This window comes from Physeter macrocephalus, chromosome 9 (genome assembly GCF_002837175.3).
Source record: "Physeter macrocephalus isolate SW-GA chromosome 9, ASM283717v5, whole genome shotgun sequence".
NCBI lineage: Eukaryota > Metazoa > Chordata > Mammalia > Artiodactyla > Physeteridae > Physeter > Physeter macrocephalus.
In genome coordinates this window covers 19,930,229-19,954,556 of record NC_041222.1, presented here as the reverse complement: position 1 = coordinate 19,954,556, position 24,328 = coordinate 19,930,229, and the positions used below count along the sequence as shown (strand labels likewise).

The 24,328-nt window shown below is 35.0% G+C and overlaps 1 protein-coding gene and 1 long non-coding RNA gene across 2 annotated transcripts in view; one reads left to right on the top strand and one right to left on the bottom strand.

Moving 5' to 3' along the window:
- The window catches only part of LOC114486857 (uncharacterized), a 38,219-nt gene that overhangs the window by 5,642 nt on the left and 8,249 nt on the right, over window positions 1-24,328 (bottom strand). The gene's annotated exons all lie outside the window — the stretch shown is intronic.
- LOC102982813 (olfactory receptor 13D1) lies at window positions 14,696-15,813 on the top strand. The gene is given in 2 exon segments (XM_028493743.2): window positions 14,696-14,973; window positions 14,975-15,813. Coding segments are annotated over 2 exon segments (831 nt in total). The 3' UTR covers window positions 15,528-15,813.

Sequence of the window (24,328 nt, the reverse complement as noted above, 5' to 3'; positions counted from 1 at the left end):
GTGTGCGTATATATACATATGGTATGTTATTTAAGTGGTTCCAAGTTCTCCAGTCTTTAGTTCTTTTCTCTCTTAATAACTAAATTACACTAATCTAACCTCTATTCTGCATAACTTCAACATTCCAGTAACCTCACCAATTATTTCTGAGGAGCATTTACATGTTCCTAATTTTTTGTTCTCAGAATTTGCTCCAAACTGATGTTCTGGAATTTTTTTTACCATTCTCTGGTAAAAGTGCTTCAATTCAATATATTGATTCTTCTGATCACTGCAATTTGCTTTTTTGTAAAATGTTTTTAATTATTTATTTATTTATTTATTTATGGCTGTGTTGGGTCTTCGTTTCTGCGTGAGGGCTCTCTCTAGTTGTGGCAAGCGTGGGCCACTCTTCATCGCGGTGCGCGGGCCTCCCACTATCTCTGCCCCTCTTGCTGCAGAGCACAGGCTCCAGACGCACAGGCTCAGTAATTGTGGCTCACGGGCCCAGTTGCTCCACAGCATGTGGGATCTTCCCAGACCAGGGCTCGAACCCGTGTCCCCTGCATTGGCAGGCAGACTCTCAACCACTGTGCCACCAGGGAAGCCCTGTTTTTAATTTTTTAACAGACATTGTCGTTTGGCAGAATATAGCCAGTATGATTCTTTACATATTAACACACACCTCTAGCAATGAGCCTGGTAAAGACAGAATTCCCTTAGAAGATGTTGCATATCTGATTTTGTCCACTCTGTGCACCAGAATCATGATTACAATAGATCAGGCATGGTCTACCTAATTCAGTTAAATAGAGATATACTCCCTATACTTAATTCAGAATTTGACAGAAATTAAAAACAAATATATTAATCTATAGCAATGTGACTCATATGTGTTTATCTCCAGCCCTGATGTGTTGTTCTAACAGGCATTTCAAATACAGAATGTTCAAAACAGAATTCCTGATTCTCTCTAACCCCAAACTACTTCTCCTCAATTCTTCCCTTCTTGGAAAGTGCCAGCATCCTTAACTCACATCCCATCCACCAAGAATCTTGTTAATACTATTTTCACATTTAGTCTAAATCTGACCACTTCCATCGCTACCACCCTAGTACAAGCCACAGTCATCTCATCTATACTACTGTAATGGTTTTCAAATTAATTATATATCTGCTTCCACTCCACTTGTTCTCCTACAGTCCATTCTCTGCATAGCAGCTGTAGTGTTGTTTTTAAAATGTAAATCATATTATGTCATACTTTTCTTAAAGTGCTACAAATGTTTTCCAACATACTTAAAATTAAAGCTCCTTACCACATGATCTGACCCCCACCTACTTCTATAACCTCATCTCCTGCCTTCTACCTGCTCACTGGACTCTAGCTTCACTGTCTTCTTGCTGTTTCTCAAACATGCCAAAGCCTTTACATTTGCTGTTCCCTCTATATGGAATACTCTTCCCCCAGAATTTCCGAGGCTTCCCTCTGTCATTTCAAATAGGTCTTTCCTCAAATGTCTAATGTTTCTCTTCAGAAAAACCTTAACGTAATCCCCCGGCACTTATCACTCCTGTAAAACTGCATTATAGATTTATCATTTTATGGATTTATTGTCTTATTTTATCCACGGTAAGCTCCATGAAGGCAGCAACTCTTTCTTGTTCATTGCTGTGGATCTCCAGTACTTACATCAATGATACATAAACGGTAGTTCATAAATAGGATTTGGATGTGGAATAAACTTTCCACATCCAAATGTAGGACAGCATTATACATTTTACTCTGGAGTATATCCATATATAAATTTATGCCTCTTCATGACTAAAATAACTGGTAGGAACCCTAAGCCAGGGGTTAAAGGACTACAGTCTATACTTTCCCAGTGTACTCTTTTCTTTCCGGACTCTGCTGATTCTTCTACATGTTAACATGAGCTTCTTGTTCCACACTCTATGGCTGTAATTGATCACTACTTCGTAAGGGTCTGGTTTATCCTGAGAAAATAAGTTCTCTTTGCATTTGAAAATGTATGAAGATCATTTTAATATATAGGCTTTATCAAATGATTTTTGTGAAGGTTTTCTTCTCTAGAATGGACAGCAAATTACTGGTTACATATTGTCCATTGCTATGGAGGTGTCTGTCTTTGTTTTTCTCTTTCTTTCTTTTTTTACACTGTGATGAAGTTCTGTCTCAAAACTGATTTAGGTGCTTGGCATCTTTTCTGTGTACTCTACCATAGTCAATGTTTTCTATTATGCTATCAGTTGTAGAGAGGGTAGTAATAAAATTCTACTATTAGAAAGAGTTACTTCTTAATTAAAGTCCAAGCAGTAAGTTTCCCATTTTACATTGCCTTGCCACATTCTGGGTAACTCCATTTGGTATATTCTCTGATGGAGGTAATTCAGTTGCATAAACAATTATTAATGTAGTACCTGTTGAAAATTTAGAAGCTAGTATTATTAGACTCTCAAGATATTTTAAAATATAACATCCTGCAAAAAAGACCTGACCTTTGATTCCAATATCTCCTATACATATGTTACAAAAGTTAAACTCTATATAAGAAAAATTTCTTATAAATGTTGAAACAAATGTCTCAACATTATAAGAAAAAAAGTTTTTAATTGTGAGACAAATACACTTTGAAAAGCAAACCAACAGGACTAGAGATGGAAATAGATAAATGGATTGATGAGGCAGCCTACTTTTTGAGAGGAAAAAATTACATACCAGGTACAGGACTAAAAACTGTTCTCAGACTGCCAATCTCAGAAGAAATTTGAGAGCAAATATATACTTTCAAGAAAAAACAACTGAAATATGTTTAAAAATGAGATGAAACAGAATAAAAGGCCACATAATAGGAAATAGTATTATCTCCTTTTCACTATTTTCCCATAAACTATATATAAATTCTTTCAATTAGAGTTGTGACGAAAATAGATAATCCACATTATAATATTTAATAACTTTAAAAAATAATATGTATCCTGTCAATGTTAAGCTAAGGATAAAAAAGAGGTACACTTGTCAAGTCCTAATTCAAGAGAGAAAGAAATGTTAGATGTTACTAGTATCTTTCATCACTTATCTCTAGAGGCTTTGTAAGAAAACTTGGTGTGGGGAAGAGTAGTAAACAAGAATTAGTTAATATAAAAAAGCCAGCAGATTCAAGACAGACTTTGAAACTTAGAATAAGGAAAATTATGGGTTGAGTTGCCCACATTTATGGCTTTTAGCCCAAGAGAAGTCAATGCCACATAGGATAAAACTCTAACAGAAAACCTGCCGTCTTTCTGGTATAAAGAACTAGAGCACAAAGTCTGAGGCAGGCACAACCAATTTAAACTGGCAAGAGGACAGCAAAAATAACACTCAGTGGTAAACAACTAAAAGCTTTTCCTCTGAGAACTGGAACCTGACAAAGATGCCCACTCTCACCACTTCTATTCAACATAGTATTTGAAGTCCTAGCCAGAGCAAGGAAAAGGAATAACAAACATCCAAATAAGAAAGGAAGAATTAAAATTATCTCTGTTTGCAAATGAAATGACCTTATGTGGAGAACACTCTAGACTCCACACACCAAAACAAACTGTTAGAACATAATAAGCAAACTCAGCAAACTTGCAGGATACAAAATCAATGTAAAAAAAAATCAGTATGTTTCTATATAATAATTATCTAAAAATAAATTTAAAAAACAATCCCATTCACAATAGCAACAAAAAGAATAAAATACTTAGGAATAAACTTAATCAAAGAGGTGAAAAACTTGTATACTGAAAACTATAAAATGCTGATGAAAGAAATTAAAGCAGACATGAATAAATGGAAAGACATTCCATATTCATGGATGGGAAGAATTAATATTGTTAAAATGTCCATACTACCCAAAGTTCCTACATATTCAATGCAATCTCTATCTAAATTCCAACAGAGTTTTTACAGAAATAGAAAAACAATTCTAAAATTAATATGGAACCACAAAAGAACCTAAATAGCCAAAGCAATCTTGAGCAAGAAGAACAAAGTAGAAGATATCATACTTCCTGATTTCAAATTATATTTCAAAGCTATAGAATCAAAACTGTATGGTGCTGGCATAAAAACAGACATATGGACCAAGTGAACAGAATAAAGAGCCCAGAAATACACATACATATATGCACATGTACAGTCAACTGATTGACAAGGGTGCCAATATACACAATGGGGAAAGGATAGTCTCTTCAACAAGTGATTGGATATCCACATGCAGAAGAATCAAATTGGATGCTTATCTTATACCATATACCATATATAAAATTCAACTCAAAATGGATTAAAGACTTAAACCTAATACCTGAAACCATAAAACTCCTAGAAGAAAACACAGGGAAAAATCTTCTGGATATTGGCCTTGGCAATGATTTTTTGGATATGACTCCAAAAGCAAAGGCAACCAAAGCAAAAAAGAGACAAGAGGTGCTGGCATAAAAACAGACATATGGACCAAGTGAACAGAATAAAGAGCCCAGAAATACACATACATATATGCACATGTACAGTCAACTGATTGACAAGGGTGCCAATATACACAATGGGGAAAGGATAGTCTCTTCAACAAGTGATTGGATATCCACATGCAGAAGAATCAAATTGGATGCTTATCTTATACCATATACCATATATAAAATTCAACTCAAAATGGATTAAAGACTTAAACCTAATACCTGAAACCATAAAACTCCTAGAAGAAAACACAGGGAAAAATCTTCTGGATATTGGCCTTGGCAATGATTTTTTGGATATGACTCCAAAAGCAAAGGCAACCAAAGCAAAAAAGAGACAAGAGGGATTATATCAAACTAAAAAGCTTCCACATAGCAAAGGAAACAATCAGCAAAATGAAAAGGCCACCTGTGGAATGGTAGAAAATATTTGCAAACCACATATTTGATAAAGGATTAATTACAACTCAATAGCAAAAAACAACAATAATCTAATTAAAAACTGGGCAAAGGAACTGAATAGACATTTCTCCAAACAAGATATACAACAGATGAAAAAGTGCTCAACAACACTAATCAGCAGGGAAATGCAAATTAAAACTACAAGATATCACCTCACACATGTGACAATGGCTATTATCAGAAGAAAAAAAAGATAACCTGTTGGGAAGGATGTGGAGAAAAGGGAAACATTGTACATTGTTGGTGGGTAAGTAAATTTGTGCATCCACTATGAAAAAAGTATGGAGGTTCCTCAAAACACTAAAAATAGAAGTAACATATGATTCAGCAATCCCACATCTGGGTATATATCCAAAGGAACTGAAGTCTGGATCTCAAAGAGATATCTACACTTCCATGTTCATTGCAACGATTTCACAATAGCCAAGACTTAGAAACCTAAATGCCCATTGATGGATAAATGGATAAATAAAATGTGGTGGTATAAAATTAAATGTAATATTATTCAGCCTTTAAAAAGAAGGAAATCCTGCCATTTGCAACAACATGGATTAAACTTGAGGACATTATGCTATGCAAAATAAGCCAGTCAGAGAGGATAAATACAGACTACATGATACAATGTATATGAGGAACCTAAAATAGTCAAACTTATAGAAGCAGAGGGTAGAAGAGTGGTTGCCAGGAGCTAGAGGGAAGGAAAAACAGGGAGATGTTAATCAAAGGGTACAAAGTTTTGGCTATACAAGATGAGTAAGTCCTAGAGATACACTGACAATAGTGCCAATAGTCAGCAATACTGTATTGTATACTTTGAGTTTTTCTAAGGATAGATCTTACGTTAAGAGTTCTTATCACCAAATAATAATAATAGTAATAAATAAGAGGTTGGGAGGAAATTTTTGGAAGTGATGGATAGGTTTGTGTCATGGATTGTGATGACGGTTTCAACTGGTGTATATTTACCTCCAAACTCATCAAGTTGTATACATTAATTATGTACAATTGTTTGTATGTCTTTAAAAAAAAAAAAGAAAAGAAAACCCAGGAAAAAAAAGAATAAAGAGTATATACTCAAGTTCTAATACAGGTAAGAGTAACCAATGGTATTTAAAAAAATCACAAAAGTAGTTGCTTTGGGAGAGTTGAGGCAGGGAAAGACTGGAAAGAGGCATAAGGGCACTCTTCTAAGGTTATACTAATATTCTATATCTTGATATGGGGTTAGATTACACAAGTGCATGCATTTGTCAAAAGTAAGTACATTTTATTTGTGCATTATATAATTCTAGACTTATGACGTACTCAAAGAACAAATAATGCTTTGATATTTAAACCTTTGGACTACAGCCATAAAAATTATATTTTTTAATCCAAATATCTCGAAGTCTAAGACATATAAAGTGTTTTTAAATCAATATTTAACTGTAATGATTTATAAAACAAACCAAATCACTTCCTAAAACCAATACTTGATATACATGTTTATATTAAATGAATTATAATGATAAAGTTAGTGTCCAGTAGGGAATCATGGAAGTTAGTCAAGAGTGTCTTGATGCTATTTCTATGAGACTATTTATTGTTATTTAGAAATAATGAAGAATAGACTTCTCTTAATGATGAAAAATCCCATTAAATTTTGATATCATGTTATACCTATATTGTCAAATGTTTAAAAATAAAGAATAGAGTAGAAATGTCATCAATGAGAACAGAGGCCCAAAATCAGTGGAATAATATCTTCATGCTGTTCATGGAAAATAACTAAAAATCTAGAATTCTGCACCAAACTAAACTAACTTCCAAGGGAGAAAACAAAATGAAGACACTTTTAGACAAAGATGAGCAATTTTACCCCACATCAAACTTCAGAAAGAAAGAAATTGTACTCAAATGAAAAAAATATATCAAAGTAAACAAAGAAACTGGTAAATATGTGGATAAATCCAAATTGTCCCTAACTTGTTAAAAAAAAAAAACAGCAATAATTTGGAGGACTTAAATATGAGGTAAAAATGAAATTTAAAAAATAAATAACATGAAAGATAATGTGAGGAGTTAGAAATCAGAGATAAACATTTTAAAGTCCTTGTACTATTCAGAAGGGTTGCAGAGATAGTAAGTAGAGACTATGTTAAGTTAAACAAGCATCATTAAAAAATTAAGGGAACTCACAAAAACAATAGGAATGAGATAGAGAACTTCTAAACCTATTAAGGGAATAAAAGAGAGCAAAAAAATTTTTGTTAATTCAATAGAAGGCATGAATATTCTACACAAAAAAAGAAAGAAAAGGACTTCCCTGGCGGCTCAGTGGTTAAGAATCCGCCTGCCAATGCAGGGGACACGGGTTCGAGCCCTGGTCCGGGAAGATCCCACATGCCATGGAGCAACTAAGCCTGTGAGCCACAACTACTGAGCTTGCGCTCTAGAGTTCGCAAGCCACAACTACTGAGCCCGCGTGCCAAAACTACTGAAGCCCGTGCACTGCAACAAGAGAAGCCACCACAGTGAGAAGCCTGCGCACTGCAACAAAGAGTAGCCCCCACTCACCGCAACTAGAGAAAGCCTGCGCACAGCACTGAAGACCCAACGCAGCCAAAAATTAATTAACTAATTAATTTAAAAAGGAAGATAATTTTAAAAGCATAAAAAAAACACCAAATGAGGATCAAAGAATCAGAAGCATAAATATTCACACTGAATGTAAATAGTTAAAGGCACCAGTTAGAAAAGTTGATTGATACTGTGAAGAATTACATTAACACATTTTCTAATAGTGAAATTATCTTTCATCCCAGCAGTAAATTCAACTAATCCAGTTATATTCTCTTTACAAGAGAAATTCAAATTCCTAAAATGTGACAAAAGTTGGAAGTAATGTTGGAAAAACATAAATCACACAAATACCAACCAAAAGAAAGCCACTGCTTTGATTAAATCAGGCTAAAAGGACCTTGAGGCAAAAAGCATTACCAGGGAAATTATCAGAAAGAAACAGTAGTCCTGAACTTTATGAATCTTACACCACAGATTCAGTATTGACAGAATTGCAAGAAAAAGACAAATCTACAATAAAAAAAAGGGAGAATTTAATGTGTCTGTCTCAAACTAATAGGTGAAATAATAAACACACATACCCACACATATGCATATATAACTTTGCATTAAAACATTAGAGGATTTTTAAAAACCCAAATGAAATATCTGTAAAAACTGATGCAATGTTAGGAAAGGAACCAAGTCTCAATAAGTTTGAATTAATATAATTCAAACTTCAACTCTAGTCACAATGCAAAAATATTAGAAATAAATGTTGAAATTATAACCTTCCAAAATATCTTTTACATTTGGAAATTTTAAAAGATACTATTAAATAATTAATAGGTTAGAAATAGGTTGTGATAAAAATTCCAAAATATTTAAAACTTAATGACTATTAAACATCAAATTATTAAAGGACATTTAAAAAAGACAGTATGGGGCTTCCCTGGTGGCACAGTGGTTGAGAGTCTGCCTGCCAATGCAGGGGACGTGGGTTCGTGCCCTGGTCCGGAAAGATCCCATATGCCGCGGAGCGGCTGGGCCCGTGAGCCATGGCCGCTGAGCCTGTGTGTCCGGAGCCTGTGCTCCGCAACGGGAGAGGCCACAACAGTGGGAGGCCCGCGTCGTACCACAAAAAAAAAAAAAAAAGACAGTAAATTGTGAAGCTCTATTTTGTTCATGTTAGGGAATTTTTAAATAAATATATTAATTTGCCCCAATTTTTAAAAATTCAATATAATTCCAAACAAAATGAAATTGGATTTTTTATATTTGTCAAGTTAATCCTAAATATTATGGAGGAGTAAAGAGTCAAGAATACCCAAGACAATGCTGTAGGATAAGAAATACATACTCACTATATCAAGATATCAAGAATGATCATGAAGCTACAGTACTTCAGATAGTGTGCAGGTAAAGACAAAGATACCAAAGGAAGAGAGCAGAGAATGCAGAAATATTGTAGGCATATATAGAAGTTTATTTATATCCTAAATGAACTGGTATTTGATATAAAGCAGCATTACTAATCAAGAGAAACTAAACTATTTAACAAATGGTGCCTGCATATTTGACTAATTGTGTTGAAAAAAGACTAAAACTTTACCCCATACTGTACACCAAATAAATTTAAGAAAAATATGTAAGTGCAAAAAAAAAAAAAAAACCACCCACAGAACTATAAAACATCTAGAGAAAAATGAAAACACATGCTATATATTTGAAGTGTAATTGATTGTTCCTCTTTTAAAATTATGTGTTCCATCCCCTTATTTCATGGTGTTATTATTATAGATGAGTTAAGTCTCCTTTCTAACATGAATGTCCTAACTGAAGTCGACACCATTGTGGAGGTGCTGGAAAAACATAAATGTGGAGGCAATTAAAATACTAAAGCCTGGCTTTTAGTCATTAGGAATAGATAGAAGGGAAGCTTTATTTCCAGTCCTCCAACACTGTCATTACCTTCAAAAGGTGAGAAAAAATAGAAAGCTGCTAAGAATCCAACAGTAAACTGTTTCATTTCCTTGTTACGTGTTTCCCCCCACACCTCTTTACCATGTAAAAATATTATGACATTTATTAAAATTACTTAATAACATGAGAAAACACACAATATATTGTTAATTTTTACCATCAAATCATAAAACAGGAAATGCACTGTGCTCTCAAGTTTTCACTATCTGTAGTATATGCCTAAAAATAATCGAAATATATTTTCTCCACTGGGCTTTTCTGAATTTCCCAAATTTTCTACGAGTGTGTATTATTTATATAAACAGAGGAAAAGTAATTCAAAGAAGAAAGAAAAGTTGCTATTTAATAATAAGTAAGGTATAATTTAGGTCTTTGAGACGTTATCTCTAACATATCTAAAAGTTACTATCTTCAGCAAGATTTAAAGATTCAACTTTAAATCACTTCTGGGATTATGGTGTCTTCGAGGAAAACGAAGGAGTATTTAAACTGACACCAGAGACACTGGTACAACCTCTGACAATATTTAGGGCCCAGTGGTTAGAAAGTACTTATGTGGCAGGTTGACTTATTATTGATACAAATTTATAACATGAATTTCTATTGGGGATGAAAGCTTTATTTTTGGTCTGCCCCCCTCACCACTACCAGCAGTCATCTGGAACTGGTTCTAATAGCATGACTACAGCTCAAGAAAAGAGGACTAAGATTTGAACTAATCTAAGGAGGAATAGCTACAGTGACTTCCGTATGTACACAGAAAAAGTTAGTGAAACACGGGAGAAAAATAAAGATATCCATGTCTGTCCCTAAAACAGCTTCCTTGTTTTGAAGACTGTAATCCCAATAAACCATTGTACCTATCTTAAGTGGAAAATCTCAGGACCCTATTACTGACATGTAAATGAAACAGACCAGAGGTGAGTAGGGAAGAGTCATTTTCAGGAAGGAGAGAAAAAATAGGAACTAGGCATTCTGAATGACTTGTTTTGTTTAAAAAGTTTTGAATAAAACTGCGGAAAAAATCATGGGAAGTAAGGTATGCTGCGTGAAGGAAATGTCTTGGATACTCATGAACATCACTTTAAATTAGCTGTTTCTCTTTATCTTAGTAAATGAAACATAGCAGCCTTGGAGTTCAGATTAAACTAACATGTATTATGTACTCCATCTATACCATGATCTTCCAGATATGTTTTGTTAATCCTCACAACAACCCTCAAAAGTACCGTTACGTTTTACATCACGTTAACTGTCTTGCTCAAGGTTTGCCATAGCGTCAAGACTGAGCTCTTAGTCCCCGGACTTCAAAACAACTGCTCTTTCAATTAAAACACAGTTCTCCATAAAAATACCTCACTAGCAATAAGAACAAAGAGGTAAGAGAACTGGAGCACAGTAGGCTTCCATGGCACAGCCCTATAAATGATTAGAATATGCAGGATAGCATGTTCTAATCAATCCCCAAAGTGAGCCTATTGCTCAGATAGAGGCTTCTACAAGGTAAAAGCTTGAAGCTTCAGCTGTGTTCTCAACAGCAAAGAACTGCACTTGGTATCCACACAGCAGTGTTAGTTAAAAAAAAAAAAAAAACCCTCAGAATTCTCAAGACCACATAGGAAAAGGAGAAGAGGACTTAATTCTGACTCCCCCAGTATTGCTTATTATCAACTCCCTATAGGGCTCCTAGAGGGCCATTTACTTGGACAAGCATTCAGGATCTCCTGCCAGAGATCTGTCATATGTGAAGAACAAAGGTGCTTTATAAATAGTACAAAAAAACTGGATGAAACAGGATATAGGATGCAATATTTAGTGCTGAAAATTTCCTCTTGAGGAAATCTTCCATGGTGAGCGTGCTTCAAAAAAATTCCTTGGATTAAAATTGGGGAATGTGGGTATGTACACGTGCTTTACAAACTACTACTCACTCCTGTTGGTAAACATGGGGAGAAGGGTGAATGCTTAATGATCCATATTCTCAGGCAGAGTTTGTGTTCTTTCTATAGGTGATGCCCAATGGTGAGAACCAATTTAAGGACCGAGCCTTTGAAGAGAGATGAACAAAATGTGGAGATACAAGAAACTGAAATTCTATCTCTTTGGTAAAGTGGCAGAAAGCAAAAAGCATAGGTAACAGAAGCCTCTGATGTTGCCCATGCTCCCTCCTACCTACTAAGATTTCCTCTTTCTTTTTCTTGTGTGATACTGTTGTGTACTTTATAGTGCATCCTATCTGCACTGCTAAGGTTGGTCACATTCTAAATGGTGGGTTCTAGAATCATTTTGCAATAATTGAGGCTGTGTCAGTATATCTGCTGATGGTGGATATATGTGTGAAACTGATTAACTGAATCAGAACACTAAAGGACATTAAATTAGTCTATGTAATATAAAGCCACATAAAGCCTCTCTCCAATTTCCTGTCCATTGAATGTTTCACTTCCTACTTGAGTTTTAGAGAAAACTGGGGCCAAAGTTCTGAGCATCCTTGCCACTATTCCCTTCCAAGAAAAACTGGAAAATATTATTTCTGATATTTATAATTATAAAATATAGGTTAATTGATACTTATTTGGAAAAATACAAAGAACCCAAAGAAAATTATTAATGCCTCAAATCCCATATTCCAGAGAAAACCACAGTTAACATATGGGAGTAGTCTCTTCAGTGCTGGAAGGGCTTCTAACTTAGATATTACCTTTTCTAGGAAAACACACACATGTATACATACATATACACATACATATATATACATATACATATATATGTACACACACATATATACATATATATACAAAAAATTGCAACCATTTGTTAGGAAACTTTTTTTCATGTACTATTATATCATGAGCATTGTCCCTTGTCCTTAACTCTCCCCCCGAACTAAAATTTGTATTTGTGATATCACTTCTTCTTGTGTGTACACCATAACCCTTACATGCCAGAATTTCAGCATTCAAGAGGAAAAAACTATAGCCTCTGTTAAAACATGATTGAACTTGAAATATGATATTACATGCAATGTCATTTAAGTTTGTGTTTTTATTCTATTGTTGGATCTTTCAAGGAAAATGTTAAATAATAATGATAATGCATATTTGAATGACTTTTAGGGAAATATCTTCAGTATCTCACCATCTGGAACTATGTTTGACCAGTAGTAAAAAGAGATCATCTTCATCTCAATTATTTAGTCTCCTAGGTCTAGATTAGTAAGAGGTTTTATCAAGAATGGATGCTGTACTCTATCATTGCTTTTGGGCATCTAGTTAGATGACTATTTTATTTCTGTTACCTATTTCACATATTTATAGCTTACTAAGCATTAATTTGGAATTCCATGCATTAATAAAAATAAATGACATCATTTTAGCATTCAGTTTGGATATACTTTTTATTCTTTGCACACATAATCATAAATGGGATTGATCATAATTTTATTCTCTATTTGACAGTTTGGGGCAATTTTACTTAGATAAAATAATTTGCAAAGTGTTCTATAACTTTTTTATATTGGAACATGTTGTATAGCACATAAATTATTTGTTCCTTTAAACTTCAAAATAACTATCATAAGCATTCTGCAGCCAGTGTCTATTTTGAAAGTCTAATACTCACAATGAGATCCCTATTACATATCACATTGTATAAGTATGTGTTCAATAAATGCTAGCAGAGCCGAAACCACAGGGTTCTGTGATAGCACATATATGACAGGAGGTAAGAAAGTTTTCCTAGGAAAGAAAATATCTAAGTTAGGAGAAGCCCTTCCAGCTTAAGAAAGCATTAGGTACAAATGCATAAAGAAGAAAGAGTGTAGTGTTTGGAGGAGACTAAAAGAAATTCAGCATGGCCATTTCAGAGCATTGAGGATATCAGTAGTGCCTTCAGAAGAATAGAGAAAATAGAGCATTGGAAAATTACCCAAAAAAATTTAGGAAGGAAGATAGTACTAAGTGACTTATACTAAAGAGGGCAGATCTCAGGCCCTGACTCTCATGCTCTTAACTGGAAAAATGTCCCCCATCTATCCAGTTAAGAGTCTGAGTCAGATTACCTCTTGGATCACAAAATGTTCATGTTTCATCAGTTATGGTCCCAAAGTTCAATCCCCTTACCCTAAAATTAAAAAAGAAAATGAAAGTTTTTTTTCCTTATGGGTCAGTCAAGTAAACTTAAAAATTATAATTTATATTTAGGAGCATATACTTAATATTGTTATATTGTATTATATATTTTATTATATTGTATTCCATTATGCCATGTATTTTTCTTTTTTTTAAATTTGGCTGCATCAGGCCTTAGTTGCAGCACACGGGATCTTCGTGGAGGCGCGCGGGCTCTTCATTGCGACATGGGCTTCTCTGGTTGCGGTGCACGGGCTTCTCTCTAGTTGTGGCGCACGGGCTCCAGAGCGCACAGGCTCAGTAGTTGCAGTGTGCAGGCTTAGCCGCCCCACAGCATGTGGGATCTTAGTTCCCTGACCAGGGACTGAACCCATGTCCCCCATATTGGATGGTGGATTCTTAACCACTGGACCACCAGGGAAGTCCCATGCCATGTATAATTTCAGATGACACATGGAACGACCTTCCTGTGTCTGACACTTAACATGTTATCTAATTTAATTCTCACAACAAACTGCCGAAGACATAGTTTTCCCACCATTTTACTAGCTGATAGTAGTAGCTGATCAAGCTGAGACTAAAAAAAGTTAAGGAACTTAAGATAGTCATATTCAGGGTACGTGGTATGGTACAGAAATCTATATGATATTTTAAATTAAATCCACCTTCATTAGAATGCAGTTTTATTTCAAAATAGTCATTCATAAAGTGATTCTTATGTATCCATATTTGAAAGTAGTTCGTCTTTACATTGTATTTAATTAGAAGGCTAGAAATTTCCTGCACAATTCCAAGGCTCTGCTGCTGTGTGAGCCTCAACAGTATTGATCTCTCAGTGCCTGTTTCATCGTTGACAAAGTTAAGATAATACCCCATCCCTGCTGATTCCAGGAGCTATTCTAAGAATAATACAACATAATGAAAGTGAAAGTGATTTGATAAATATGCATCAAAAATTCAAATTTCCCTGAGTCATGTCCTTTTCTAAACCCTGAAGGTGAGTGACATGGACACACAGAGATAGGGAATGACTCAGCTGTGACCGAATTCTTTTGGTGGGACTTTCCCAATATCCAGAGCTCCAGTTTCGCCTGTTCATGCTCTGCCTCATCATGTACATGATAATCCTCCTGGAAAATAGCCTCCTCATTATCATCAGCATATTGGATTCTCGCCTCCATACCCCCATGTACTTCTTCCTTGGGAACGTCTCATTCTTAGACATCTGTTACACATCATCCATTCTTCTAATGCTCATCATACTTACGTCTGAGAGAAAATCCATCTCTTTCATTGGCTGTGTTCTTCAGATGGTTGTCTCCCTTGGGTTGGGATCCATTGGGTGTGTCCTCCTGGCTGTGACGGCCTATGATCAGTGTGGCCATTTGCAACCCACTGAGGTACCCCATCATCATGAACAGGGTGCTGTATGTGCACATGGCTACGTGGTCTTGGATCATAGGCTGTCTGAACTCCTTAGTGCAAACAGTCCTGACAATGGTGTTGCCTTTCTGTGGGAATAACATCACTGACCACCTTACCTGTGAGATCCTGGCCCTTCTTAAACTCATCTGCTCAGATATCACCATCAATGCGCTTATCATGACAGTGGCAAGTATTATTCTATTGATGATTCCTCTGCTGTTAATCTTCGTCTCCTATGTTTTCATCCTCTCTTCCATCCTGAGAATTAATTCTGCTGAAGGGAGAAAAAAAGCCTTTTCTACCTGTTTGGCCCACCTGACTGTGGTCATCTTATTCTATGGTTCAGCCTTATTTATGTACATGAAGCCCAAGTCAAAGGACACAAACATTTCTGATGAGATCATTGGGCTGTCTTGTGGAGTGGTAACCCCGATGTTGAACCCCATCATTTACAGCCTGAGGAATAAGAAGCTGAAAGAAGCTGTGAAGAAAGTCCTGAGCTGACACCTGCATCTATGGAAAATGTGAAAGGACTTGACATGTGATATCATCAATGTGAGACCAGATCAGGTCTTTTGTATTCTGAGACGAAGTCATAGAACCCATTGTCAAGAAAACTTACCTGCTTGTAAGTCCAAAGATGGAACTCCCATTCTTTTCAATACAGAATATTCATGTAAACCTTCTGAACACTGTCTTGTTGGCAGTGTTTCTAGGTGTTTGCAGCTCAGCCAATTGGGGCCATATAGAGCGTATGGCTTTTCCTCAAGATAAATCTCTCTCCTCTCTGCTCTCTACTCTCTCCTTTCTCTTCTTTCTCTCTCTTCCTTTTTTTCTCTTTCTTTTCCCTATTTCCTTCTCCTTCTTATCCTTTCCCCTCCTCCATCTACTTCCTTCCTCTCCCTTCCTTCTAGGAACGTTTATATTTTCCTAGTTTCTGGTTTTCATTTTTATGTCAGACTACTGTTCTAAACTTTTCCATCATTCCTCTCTGGTAATCTTGTACGCCTCTGTGTTGTTTAAACTCTCAACAGCACATTTTGCCCACAAATAATAGACATAAACCATACAAAGTTACTATAAAATATTGACTATATCCACTGTGCTGTATATTACATCCCTATGACTTATTTATTTTATAACTGGTACTTTGTACCTCTTAATGGCTGTTGTTAATCTTATCATCATGTATATCATATTGAAGTCATTCTTATCTAATATAATATTGACTTCAAAAAAAAAGAACAGACATAAAGCCTCATAAATATCCACATTCAAAAGACCACTATATTGAAAACCTTTGCTTAGGTTTAAAAATAATATAAAGGGATTATGATCAGTAAGAAAAATAAATCAATATTAAATATTACTGCTCTTGGTATCTATTAGCCATTCACCTTCACGTGGGCCCTCTTAAGTCCATTTTCCTGTTTAGTTCCTGTGCTGCTACAAGATTGGTAGTACCTATTCTCTTCCTTATTTCATAAGAAAAAACACTTCTCTCAATAAAAATGAATTGATACCTAACTCAAAGCCCTCCTCAAGATGGTTCTTTCCAAAATGGAGAGTGAATGAGCTTACCCCCAAAATAAACTGCAGCTTCTACTCTTAGAGCTACAGAAAAGAAATTCAGGAAGCTTTAAAAGAACAGTGTTTCTTCACCTGCAATGATTTAGAAATACTGAAGTCTAATCTGCAAGCACCCTGAGTGATGTGTTCTATTTGTAAAAATACATCAAGCATGATTCCACTTTTGTTCTCCTATAATCTGTTCTCTGCACAGTAACTGGAGTGTTGTTTTTAGAAGAGTTCATACTGAAGCTCTAGAACAGGAAAAATTAATCAATGGATTTTTAAAACTCAGAACCGTGGTTGCCTATGTGGGTGAGTGGCTAGAGAAAGTATCAACTGGGTTGGGACATGAAGGAACTTTTCTGAGGTTATGTTTATATTCTACATCTTAATAGGAATTTGAGTGACAAAGATGTACATTTGTCAAAACTATGAATATTACATTAAGACTTGTGAATTTAATGTGTGTGAATTTTAAATTAAAAGAAAAAACTAAACAAATATAGTTTTAAACTCTAGTTAATAATACATTCACTGAAGTATTTAGGGGAAAGGGTAATGATTTCTACAGTTTACTTTGAAATGCATCTAAAATGACATGGATTTAATGGGAGAATAGACAGGTGAATAGACACATAGGCATGAGATAAGCAAATCTAGTCAATGTTAGTGGTAGAATCTAGCTGGTGAGTATTTGATGTTCAATGTAAAATTCTTTCAGTTTTACTTTGTGTTTGAAATTTATCCTAATACAGTGTTGGGGGGAAAAATTATACAAAGCCTGTCAGGAATACAGTTCTTAAATAAACGTTATATCAATGAATAAGGCAAGGGTAGAAATCAGATCAAAAATAGTGTCATTATAAACTCCATTAATTTAGGAAAAAGTTCCACTATTTTAAAAAGGCAAAACTTTTTAACAGGTTATTTACAACTCTTACAAGAGATAAATTAAAAATAAATTTTAATGGTCCCTGTGAAACAATTTCCTACAGTGAACTCTTGTCAAGGTTTCATTTGCTATTCCTGGGGGATGGTATAAGGGGAAGAGAAAGAAAGGAGAGAAAAGAAGTATATCAGAAGATTTACCAGAATCAGATTCAAAGGTAATAAGGAAAAAGAAAACAGCAAACTTTTTTGGCATGATGTGTTGTTTGCCATATTCCTTCACGTGCTTTTAAGTATTTCTGATTCCCCAGGAATGTCAGAATATACAGACCTTAACAAAAGAAATTTCATTCTTTCTACAGCATTTATTCTGTAATTCCACCCTTTCAATGCAATTAAGGCCATAAAACTTTAGATGTCATTCCTATATATTCACATGATAATCACCTATGTAGCTACTAGCACTGCTATTCTTAAAACAATCAATTTACATAATCACTCACAGTTCCCAGGACCTTTTCTGATCTGGACCTTCACTAAAAATTATGAAGTTGAAGTTCATTCAAACAATTAACCTGTAAATTGACTAAACTATTTATTTACTATGCTATTAATTTTCCTACAACAAACGTGGGAAAAACAATGATTATAAATGTGGAGGCACTGTAGGTTAAAGACAACATACATTAATAGTGGTTATATTATAATAATGATTCAAGTGATTATAGAATATAAGTATTAATATGTATGCTGTAATACACAAGATTATATAAAAATGGAGAATGAGACATTACTCGATACAATGAACACTTCTATTAGTGATAAAAGGACTATTGAAAATAAATCTTATGCTTCTGATCAAAAGCTTTGAATTTCAAAGTATTCTGAAAGATAGTATAAGTGTACAACTCAGTGACTGAGGAACAAATGAAAGAAACTATTGAAGTAAATCAATCAAGACAATTATAAGACAAAAACTACATATCATACTGATTCTGTTTCAGAAGGAAATAGTGTCTTCATAAGAAATAAATGCACACAGACTTGGATAACTTTAGGTTTAATGTCTTTGATTTTTTCATACAGTAGTTTAAAGTTCAGGAACATAAGCCCCCCGCCAAAAAAAAACAACCCCAACTTCCTGGCAAGGAAAAAGAGACAAATATCAAAATAATTATATAAAGGCACAAGGCAAAACAGATTTTAAGAGTCTTTGTGCTATATATTTCTTAGCTTTGGGCTAGGCTAGGAAATTTCACCACACTTTAAAACTAGTTGTCTTACTATAACAGTGAAATCATTAGAAGTCTTAAGAATGATTGTGCAGAAGTATATACTGTGTGCAAAACTGCATTGTTTCAATATGTATGTATGACATTAGCATTTGCCTTAAATTTCTTCTCTAAGATATCAAATTATGAAATACAGATTTACTTTTTTCTTTTTACAGTATAAAGAAGAGATTGATAATCCTTAGAATAAGGTTCTCTGTATAGATGCTACAGAAGATATCTTCCTCTGTTTTTTTGTGTATATAATACAGTTTAACTTTTTATAGTATGATTTGGTTGGCACACAAATTTCAAAATCTAAAACTTGTACAACGTAGTCTTGAATCAATATTTGTAAACTTTGTAATAATGTTTATAATAAAGGAAATTACGTTTTAAAATTAACATATAATAAATATATAAGCATGTTTATAATTAAGCATAATATACAGGCAAAATGAGTGCCAAAAAGGAACAGTTCCTTTTAGGACATTCATCTAAGAATGTCATGATGCTTTCCACATAGAATATTTATAGCAGTTTATTTTTTTCAATGAAGCACAGTCTGTTCTTAATAATGAATGATCTCATTATATTTTAATATCATATAATATCATATAGTATTTATTTTTTTCTCAAATGCTTCAAAATTAAGAGAGTAAAAATGACACCAGTGTATATGCACCCCAATGTTCACAGCAGCACTATTTACAACAGCCAAGACGTGGAAGCAATCTAAATGGTCATCAACAGATGAATGGATAAAGAAGATGTGGTACATATATATACAATGGACCATTACTCAGCCATAAAAAAGAACGAAATAATGCCATTTGCAGCAACATGGATGGACCTAGAGATTATCATACTAAGCGAAGTAAGTCAGAAAGAGAAAGATAAATACCATATGATATGACTTATATGTGGAAACTAAAATACAACACAAATGAACATATCTACGAAACAGAAACAGATTCACAGACATAGAGAACAGATTTGTGGTTGCCAAGGGGGAGGGGGGTGGGGGAGGGAAGGATTGGGAGTTTGGGATTAGCAGATGCAAACTATTAAACATCGAATTATAATGGATAAACAACAGGTCCTACTGTATACCACAGGGAACTATATTCAATAACCTGTAGTAAACCATATTGGAAAAGAATTTTTAAAATGACATCAGTGAAAATAGAGGCCCAAAGCCAATGGAATAATATCTTCAAATTTTTCAAGCAAAATAACCAAAAACCTAGAATTCTATACCAAACTAAACTATCTTTCCAGAGAGAAGACAAAATAAAGACATTTTTAGTAAAAAACAAACAAAAAAAAAAACTAAAAGATTTTTCCATAAAGGAACCCTAGAAAGAAACTGTCCCTGGATGAAAGGAAATGAATGAAAAAAATAATACTAAACAAAGAAATTGGTAAATATGTGAGTGGATCCAAACTGTCACTGTAACAAAAAGAGAGAGAGAGAATGCTCACAATTGGGGAACTTAAAAACAAGGTATAAATGAAACCTTAGATACAAATAATATGGAAAATAATGGGAGGGGTTAGAAAGAGATAAACATTTTAAGGTCCTTGGTACTACTCAGGAGGATTGCAGACTCATTGAATAGGGACTGTGTTAAGTCAAACAAGCATCTTAAAAAATTACAGCAATCACACATGTATGTATATGTTTGTGTGTGTAACTTTGCACTCAAACTGCAAAGAATGTTTTTAAATCCAATAAAATGTTCATAAAACTTATGATGCATTAGTAAAGGAAGTAAGGCTCAATAAATATCTAAAAATAAATGTCATTCAAACCACAATCTATAACCATAATGTAATATTAGAAATCAATATTGAAAAGAGAAACCCCCAAAATGTCTTTTAAATGTGGAAATTTTAAAACAAACTTTTAAATAATTCATATGTTTAAAAAAATGATGAAAATTTAAACATACTTATAACTGAACAGGACTATCAAAATTGGTGGGATAAAGCAATTTCACAATCATTAAAAAATATATTAAAAAATAAGAAAGATTCAGATTGGTTCAAGATGGCAGAGTAGAAGGACATGCTCTCACTCCCTCCTGCAAGAACACCAGAATCACAACTAACTGCTGAACAAGCATCAACAGGAATACACTGGAACTCACCAAAAAAGATACCCCACATCCAAAGACAAAGGAGAAGTAGCAATGAGATGGTAGGAGGGGCACAATCACAATAAAACCAAATCCCATAACTGCTGGGTGGGTGACTCACAAACTGGAGAACACTTATACCACAGAAGTCCACCCACTACAGTGAAGGTTCTGAGCCCCACGTCAGGCTTCCCAACCTGGGGGTCCAGCAATGGGAGGAAGAATTCCTAGAGAATCAGACTTTGAAGGCTAATGGGATTTGATTGCAGGACTTTGACAGGACTGGGGAAAACAGACTCCACTCTTGGAGGGCACACACAAAGCAGTGTGTGCATCGGGACCCAGGGGAAGGAGCAGTGACCCCATAGGAGACTGAAACAGACCTACCTGCTAGTGTGGATTTGATTGCAGGACTTCGACAGGACTGGGGGAAACAGAGACTCCACTCTTGGAGGGCACACACAAAGTAGTGTGTGCATCGGGACCCAGGGGAAGGAGCAGTGACGCCAGGGGAGACTGAACTAGACCTACCTGCCAGTGTTGGAGGGTCTCCTGCAGAGGCGGGGGGTGGCTCTGTCCCACCATAAGGACAGGGAAACGGGCAGCAGAAGTTATCGGAAGTACTCCTTGGCATGAGCCCTCCCAGAGTCCGCCATTAGCCTCACCAAAGAGCCCAGATAGGCTGCAGTGTTGGGTCACCTCACGCCAAACAACCAACAGGGAGGGAACCCAGCCGAATCGATCAGCAGTCAAGTGGATTAAAGTTTTACTGAGCTCTGCCCACCAGAGCAACAGCCAGCTCTACCCACCACCAGTCCGTCCCATCAGGAAACTTGCACAAGCCTCATAGATAGCCTCATCCACCAGAGGGCAGAAAGCAGAAGCAAGAAGAACTACAATCCTGTAGCCTGTGGAACAAAAACCACATTCACAGAAAGATAGACAAGATGAAAAGGCAGAGGGCTATGTACCAGATGAAGGAACAAGATAAAACCCCAGAAAAACAACTAAATGAAGTGGAGATAGGCAACCTTCCAGAAAAAGAATTCAGAATAATAAGAGTGAAGATGATCCAGGTCTTCGGAAAAAGAATGGAGGCAAAAATCGAGAAGATGCAGGAAATGTTTAACAAAGACCTAGAAGAATTAAAGAACAAACAAACAGAGATGAACAATACAATAACTGAAATGAAAAATACACTAGAAGGAATCAATAGCAGAATAACTAAGGCAGAAGAACGTATAAGTAACCTGGAAGACAAAATGGTGGAACTCATTGATGCGGAACAGAATAAAGAAAAAAGAATGAAAAGAAATGAAGACAGCCTAAGAGACTCTGGGACAACATTAAACGCAAAAATATTCGCATTATAGGGGTCCCAGAAGGAGTAGAGAGAGAGAAAGGAACCGAGAAAATATTTTAAGAGATTATAGTCAAAAACTTCCTTAACATGGGAAAGGAAATAGTCACCTAAGTCCAGGAAGCGCAGAGTCCCATACAGGATACACCCAAGGAGAAACACACCGAGAAACATAGTAATCAAATTGGCAAAAATTAAAGACAAAGAAAAATTATTGAAAGCAGCAAGGGAAAAACGACAAATAACGTACAAGGGAACTCCCATAACAAGAGAACTCTAACCAGCAAGGATCTCATTCAGATTCGATGGAGAAATTAAAAGCTTTACAGACAAGCAAAAGCTAAGAGAATTCAGCACCACCAAACCAGCTCTACAACAAATGCTAAAGGAACTTCTATAAGCAGGAAACACAAGAGAAGAAAAAGACCCAGAAAAACAAACCCAAAACAATTAAGAAAATAGTAATAGGAACATTCATATCAATAATAAGCTTGAATGTAAATGGATTAAATGACCCAACCAAAAGACACAGATTGACTGAGTGGATACATAAAACAAGACCTATATATATGCTGTCTACAAGGGACCCACTTCAGACCTAGGGACACATACACACTGAAAGTGAGAGGATGGAAAAAGATATTCCATTCAAATTTAAATCAAATGAAAGCTGGAGTAGCAATACCCATATGAGAAAAAATAGACATTAAAATAAAGAATGTTACAAGAGACAAGGAAATACACTACATAATGATCAAGGGATCAGTCCAAGAGGAAGATATAACAATTATAAATATATATGCACCCAACACAGGAGAACCTCAATACATAAGGCAACTGCTAACAGCTATAAAAGAGGAAATAGACAGTAACACAATAATAGTGGGGGACTTTAACACCTCACTTACACCAATGGACAGATCATCCAAAATGAAAATAAATAAGGAAACAGAAGCTTTAAATGACACAATAGACCAGATAGATTTAATTGATATTTATAGGACGTTCCATCCAAAAACAGCAGATTACACTTTCTTCTCAAGTGAGCATGGAACATTTTCCAGGATAGATCACATCTTTGGTCACAAATCAAGCCTCATTAAATTTAAGAAAATTGAAATCATATCAAGCATCTTTTCTGACCACAACATTATAAGATTAGAAATGAATTATATGAAAAAAACATAAAAAACACAAACATATGCAGGCTAAACAATACGTTACAAAATAACCAAGAGATCACTGAAGAAATCAAAGAGGAAATAAAAAAATACCTAGAGACAAATGACAATGAAAACACGATGATCCAAAACCTATGGGATGCGGCAAAAGCAGTCCTAAGAGGGAAGTTTATGGCTGTACAAGCCTACCTCAAGAAACAAGAAAAATCTCAAATAAACAATCTAACCTTACACTTAAAGGAACTAGAGAAAGAAGAAAAAACAAAACCCAAAGTTAGCAGAAGGAAAGAAATCATAAAGATCAGAGCAGAAATAAATGAAATAGAAACAAAGTGGACTTTAACACCTCACTTACACCAATGGACAGATCATCCAAAATGAAAATAAATAAGGAAACAGAAGCTTTAAATGACACAACAGACCAGATAGATTTAATTGATATTTATAGGACGTTCCATCCAAAAACAGCAGATTACACTTTCTTCTCAAGTGAGCATGGAACATTTTCCAGGATAGATCACATCTTTGGTCACAAATCAAGCCTCATTAAATTTAAGAAAATTGAAATCATATCAAGCATCTTTTCTGACCACAACATTATAAGATTAGAAATGAATTATATGAAAAAAACATAAAAAACACAAACATATGCAGGCTAAACAATACGTTACAAAATAACCAAGAGATCACTGAAGAAATCAAAGAGGAAATAAAAAAATACCTAGAGACAAATGACAATGAAAACACGATGATCCAAAACCTATGGGATGCGGCAAAAGCAGTCCTAAGAGGGAAGTTTATGGCTGTACAAGCCTACCTCAAGAAACAAGAAAAATCTCAAATAAACAATCTAACCTTACACTTAAAGGAACTAGAGAAAGAAGAAAAAACA